Here is a 6,669-nt window from a genome sequence, read left to right on the forward strand (position 1 = left end):
GGTAGGCTACAGTCCGTGGGGTCACAAAGAGTCGGACATGACTGAGCGACTTTATTTTCACATAAATGGACTAAGACACTACCTCATATTTAATTATTGCTTCAAGTCTTTCAGAGTGTTATCATCTGAATCATCTTAATTGATAGTGAGGTGGTATTTCCACCATTTACAAATCAGGCATCCTGGAGCAGTGGAAAAGCACTGGATGTCAAATCATAAGACCTATTATTTTTTTTCTGAAGCTCAAGTGAGGTTAAAAGTGATCACAAGAACCTCCGTTAAATCTACTAGCACATAAAGAGAAGAAAGGATGAGTGTTTGTTGCAAACTCAGTAGACAGTGCCTTAATTTCTTCATGTGTACAATGAGTATAATAATATACACTTGTGATGATACTATACATAGGAAATCCTAAAGAAGCAACCAGAAAACTGCTAGTTAATCAATGAATTTAGTAAAGCTGCAGGATACAAAATCAATACACAGAACTCACTAGGATTCCTATATACCAACAATGAAAGACTGGAAAAAGAAATTAATGAAAGAATCCCATTCACCATTGCAACAAAAAGAATAAAGTACCAGAAATAAGCCTACCTGAGGAGACAGAAGACCTGTATGCAGGAACCTGTAAGACGCTGATGAAAGCAATCAAAGATGACACAACGGAGAGATACAACAAGCTCCTGGATTGGAAGAATCAATATTATGAAAGTGGCTATACCACCCAAAGCAATCTACAGACTCAGTGCAATCTCTATCAAAACACCAATGGCATTTTTCACAGAACTAAAACAAAAAATCTTAAAATTTGTATGGAAACTCAGAAGATCCCAAATAGTCAAAGCCATCTTGAGAAAGAAAAACAGAGCTGGAGGAATCAACCTTCCTGACTTTATACTATAAACAAATTTTTATGCCTCTTGGTAGTTTTACATGTTTGCCAAATACATATAGGTCAGGCATGTACCTTGCCAAGCTTAATATAATAAATATGATTATGTGTGAATTCATAATTATAGCTTTTTATGATAATGATGTAGCCAAGGAAACAACCCAAAAGTTTCTCAAGCTAATAACAAGAAAATATGAATAATATATTATTTAGCTGAACTTATTTTTGAAAAATTATGTGCAGCACTATGTTAACATTATGTGTATATAGAAATGTTTATATAAATTATGTATAAGTATCTATATAACTTCTGTATATAATTATGCATAAAACCCCAATGTTAGCAGTAATGATCAGTGGTTAGTGAAATTAGAAGAATTTGTTTCCCTTGTGTTTTGTACATTTTCAATTTTTTTCTACAAATAAACAGTGATTCTTTTGTTTTTATAAAAGAAGAGTTGCAAAACAAGCTATAAAAGTAATAGTTGCAAAACAATGTTTGAAATGATTTGTTGATTAGTGTATAATGCCCAGTAGGTTGACTTTATTCTATGGGGAATATTTGATGGCTTTCAGGGAATTTCATTATTATCTTCACAAACAGATTTGAAGACAGAAGATATAAATATCTTTTTCTTCACAGGGCATTTTCCAAGAATATTAATTAGAAATGAGCATTTGTTTGGACATTTTTGTTCTTATACACTGAACTCTTCATGAAAGTCTGTATTTTATGGCATCTCTGTATCTTCTTATGGGAATTTCAGGTGAGAACACAATGCTTTATTTTATTTTCATTATTCTTTCCATAAAAAGTGATAGAACATATTTAGTTTTAGTACCTAGAGTCTCTCATCAACTGCCAAAATATTTAAATCATCTTTTCAGATGATTTGTCTACCAAATAAAACAGAAAGCAATCCTAAACTGAGTAGTTAAGTATATGTTATAATCTGTGGGGCTTCCCTGGTAAAGAATCCACCTACAATGTGGGATACCTGGTTTCAATCCCACGGTTGGGAAGACTCCCTGGAGGAGGACGTGGCAACAACTCCAGTATTCTTGCCTGGAGAAGCCCCCTGGATAGAGGAGCCTGGCAGGTTACATTCCACAGGGCCTCAAAGAGTCAGACACAATTGAGTTACTAAGCATACACATACATGTTCTCTGAACTGTTATGGATATAAAGCTATACACTTGGAGAATGAAGACTTGAATTCATGCTATTACATAGACTCTGTGTGCTTAACCACTATGCTATACTACTTACTAAATAGCAAAGAGGACTCATAGTTTCAAAGGCTGGAGGCAGATGTTCCTTAGAAAATCCAGGGCAATACAGATAATCTTAAAATGAAGCCATAAAGTGTTTTAGGTATAATCATTTAATAATTTAGAGGTAAAATTAGCTTCAGAAAATTGGTTACATTTTTGTTACATTTGGTTACATTTTTCTTTGCCAGAAGAATGACTTATAGAATGAATCTATTTAACATTCTTATCTGTAAAAGTGGAATTCATTCTGGCCTTTATTGTACTTTCACAAAATCCAGAAGGTTTTCCAACAGTGAAGAATGATAGGGTTATGGAGCTGTTAGGGCAGTTTATGTCTTTGCCTTTATCCTGGTTCTTGTTTTTTTTTTTTGTACTTCTCTGGAAATAGGCAGAAAGATGGAGTTGATCACATCTTCCCGGAGTCACACCTTATATTCTAGGCAGATTGTAAAACAGGAAAATGTGATCCTTTCCGGGATTTGTCAGCAGTGTGCTTACTTAATAATTACTGCCAATACTACCAACTCTCTATACTTTTAAAAGTCTAATATTAATCTCAAAACATCTCTTTTCCTATTCTCTATGTAGATGCAAAAGAACTTTTTCTCAACATAGCCTCTCTTATAGAATATATACTCTTCAGAGGTTAACTTAGTCAGAACTGGATTTTTCACAAACTCTATATTCCTTAAATTTTCCACATGGTGTCCTCTCTTTGAATTATAAAGTAGGCACTTGGAGAAAATGTTTTAGGCCAGCAGAGACTTGACAGTGAAGTCTTCAACAACGTTGTACAGAATTGGTGACTAGGTTAAAGAAATAAAGATCTGTGTTGGAATGACTCCCGCTCGGCTGGACATGTCATGAAAACAGGGAGCTGTGAATCCAACAATTTTGAGTACTCCCTTGCAGGGTTATGTTCTTAGATCAGCTGCTTCTAAATGGCCATACCCTGTTTCACATAAACCAGGCAGGGACTTGGGTACACAAAGCACATTTTATGTTCAGAATTCTGCATAATTTTTCACTGATGAGATGCATTGTGATGATGTGGACTTAGATTTACCTCCTGGGTTTCTACAGGATCTATCCTTCTTACATGCTTCCCAGGATCACTTGCTTCACAGATAGCTTCAAAAAATTTTTTTTTAATTGGAGGATAATTGCTTTACAATATTGTATTGGTTTCTGCCATAAATCAGCATGAATCAGCCACAGCAGACATATATCACCTCCTACCCCTCTAGACTGTCAGAGAGCACCAGTCTGCGCTGTGTTATGCAGAAAGTTTTCACTAGCTATCTGTTTTACATATGGCAATGTATATGTTTCAATGATACTCTCTCAATTCATCACACCCTCTCCTTCCCCCACTGTGTCCAAAGGTCTGTTCCCTACATCTGTGACATCCTGCCCTATGATTAGGTTCATCAGTACCGTTTTTCTAGATTCCATTATATGCATTAATATATGATACTTGTTTTCCTCTATCTGACTTACTTCACTCTGTATAATACACTCTTGGTTCAGTTCTGAGTGTATATATACTGAGTGTATAATACACTCAGTTCAACTGACTCAGATTTGTTCTTTTTTATGGCCCAGTAATATTCTATTGAGTATATGTAGCACAGATACTATATCCATTCATCTATCAATGGACATCTAGGTTACTTCTGTGTCCTGGCTATTATAAATAGTGCTGCAATGAACATGGGGTACATTTTTTTAAAAATTATGGTTTTCTCAGGGTATATGCCCAGTAGTGGGATTGCCCAATCACATGGTAGTTTTACTCCTAGATTTTTAAGGAATTTCCATACTGTTCTCCTTAATGGCTTTATTAGTTTACATTCCCACTACAGATGTCTTTATTAGTTACTTTCTATCAATGCAATTCATCTTTATTCTTATCTGATTTGGATAGAAACAACAATTATAATTTTTACTACTTAAATTGAGTTTCGAAACAGTGGCTTTTTGACATGGTATCTTTTGTAATGTTTTGATTCCCTCTGATTTTGAAAATCCCAGTTCTAATTTCAAACATAGCAGGAAAAAAAAGTTATAATTTTTCAATATTATGTGCCTTTGACATGTCAAAAACCATTTCTGGTTAACTGAATGATAACTGTTTACTTGGCATGTTTAACATCTCTTAGATCCTTCCCAAATCTGTAGATGAACTGGTTAGTGTCAGTTATTTTTCTTCTTAAAGGAGGGTTATTTTAGCATCTCAGTATAACACCTGAGTTAGAGGTTCTGTATTTGACTGAGCCAGGGACAACGGTGTTCTAGCTTAGGACAGCAAACTAAAAAGGTTTGGTAACAGAATGAATCATTATGATCATATACGAGAGTTTGTTAGATAAAATTATTAAATAATAAGAATCTATTTGAAATTTGCAGTGGTTTTGATGAATTTATAATCAAAAGAGTCTATTAGGGATATGGGGTAAGTTGTATATATAATCAAAGAACATAATGATAATGGATAGAAATCAGCAGAAATGGGATTTTAACTTATTATCTTCTTTTTACTCTTAATTCTGTAAAAAAATTTCAGAGTTAATGCAATATATTCAGTTTTAAGGTATTTATGAATGACAAGATATGGACTAAGTTAACTGTTAGATGACTACAGCATCCTTCATAACCCTTTATGTAATTATATATATATATATATATATATATATATGCATATACACACATTGACTTCTGAAAATAAGTTATAATATTTATAATATAACTACAATACTCTTTGATGTGTTTTAAAAGGACAGACTCTGTACCTTCAGATAGGGCATCTGACACAGAGAACTAAGACATTACCATCCAATATACATTTTCATGACCCTTATTTTTTATTTCACTTCTCCATTGCAGTGACCAGCCTGAGTGGATATGATGGAGGCAAACAAGACCCTGGTGACGGAGTTTGTTCTCACAGGACTCACAGATCTCCCAGGGCTGCAGGTCCCCCTGTTCCTGGTGTTCCTGGTCATCTACCTCACCACCATGGTGGGCAACCTTGGACTGATTCTTCTCATCTGGAAGGACCCCCATCTTCACACCCCCATGTACTCATTCCTGGGCAGCTTGGCCTTTGCAGATGCCTGTTCTTCATCTTCTGTGACTCCCAAGATGCTTGTCAACACCTTAGACAAGAGTCAAACGATGTCTCTCTTTGAGTGCATGGCCCAGTACTATTTTTTTGGTTCTAGAGCCACCACAGAATGTTTCCTCCTGGTGGTGATGGCCTATGACCGCTATGCAGCCATATGCAGCCCCTTGCTTTACCCAGTGGTGATGTCCAACAGACTCTGCACTTGGCTGATAAGTGCATCATATGCGATTGGTTTTCTGCATCCTATGATACATGTAGGATTATTGTTTAGACTATCTTTCTGTAGGTCCAACATAATACATCATTTCTACTGTGAAATCTTGCCACTTTTTACAATTTCTTGCACTGATCCATCTATTAATGCATTGGTGCTTTTTATTTTTGCCTCTTTTATACAAGCTTTTACTTTTATGACCATCATGGTCTCTTACACCTGTGTCCTCTTTGCCATCCTGAAAAAGAAGTCTGAAAAAAGCAGGAGCAAAGCCTTCTCCACGTGCAGCGCCCACCTTCTCTCTGTTTCCTTGTTCTATGGCACTCTCTTCTTCATGTATGTGCGTCCTGGGTCTGGCCCTGACCAGTATCAGGATAAAATGTATTCACTGTTCTATACAATTATAATTCCCATGCTAAACCCCTTTATTTATACCCTAAGAAATAAGGAAGTTTTACGTGCATGTAGAAAACTGATAAAGAAATAAATATTTTTCAGGAAATCTTTCATTTTTCTTTGCTTTTTACTGTTTTTAAATAAGGTATAATGATTTTCTCTGGGTTTTCACATAGTAGGGACTGCCTGAATAGTTGTAAAATGAATGAATATTTAGTCTAGATATGCTTGTCTTAGTTATAAGATAATGTGATCATCAAAATAATGAATACAGTAAGTACAATCATTGACTTTTTGTTGTTTTAAATTACTTTTCAAGGATGAAAATGAAAAATGAATCCCCAAGTTGCTAAAACTTTGCAATATGAACTCTTGTGTTTTCAGATACACGTATCTAAAGCTCTTCTGAACTTATATTCTTCTAGAGGAAGATTCAGTCTGTGTAAATACTCTGTTGAAAAGGTACTCATGCCCTCCAAAATAATCCTTGGGCAAGTAGTTTTTCAAAACTTTATCTTTAGTGGCTACTTATAATGATCCCAAATATATGAACATCAAATTAATATTGTTATCCTAAATATGACAACATACATTCCTCTTGAGGGCTTTGAAATGAATATTTCTAGATTTAAAAGTATTTTGAAAATTAATTATATCTGTGTTGTATTCATTGAAAGATATTAATTTAGCAAATAGCTGTTAATACAATGAACTTTCTGGCAATACAATAAAATGTTGAGTCTTTAAAATGTTTTCCTTTTC

General features: G+C 34.7%; 1 protein-coding gene across 1 annotated transcript; it reads left to right on the plus strand.

The window, feature by feature from the left end:
* Positions 1 to 5,074: 5,074 nt before the first annotated feature.
* On the plus strand, positions 5,075 to 5,998 carry LOC122428894 (olfactory receptor 5AC1-like). Its single transcript, XM_043449037.1, has one exon. It carries the CDS (start codon positions 5,075 to 5,077, stop codon positions 5,996 to 5,998), a length of 924 nt encoding a protein of 307 aa, XP_043304972.1.
* Positions 5,999 to 6,669: the final 671 nt, after the last annotated feature.

The sequence above is a fragment of the Cervus canadensis genome, chromosome 27 (assembly GCF_019320065.1).
Source record: "Cervus canadensis isolate Bull #8, Minnesota chromosome 27, ASM1932006v1, whole genome shotgun sequence".
NCBI classification, from domain to species: domain Eukaryota; kingdom Metazoa; phylum Chordata; class Mammalia; order Artiodactyla; family Cervidae; genus Cervus; species Cervus canadensis.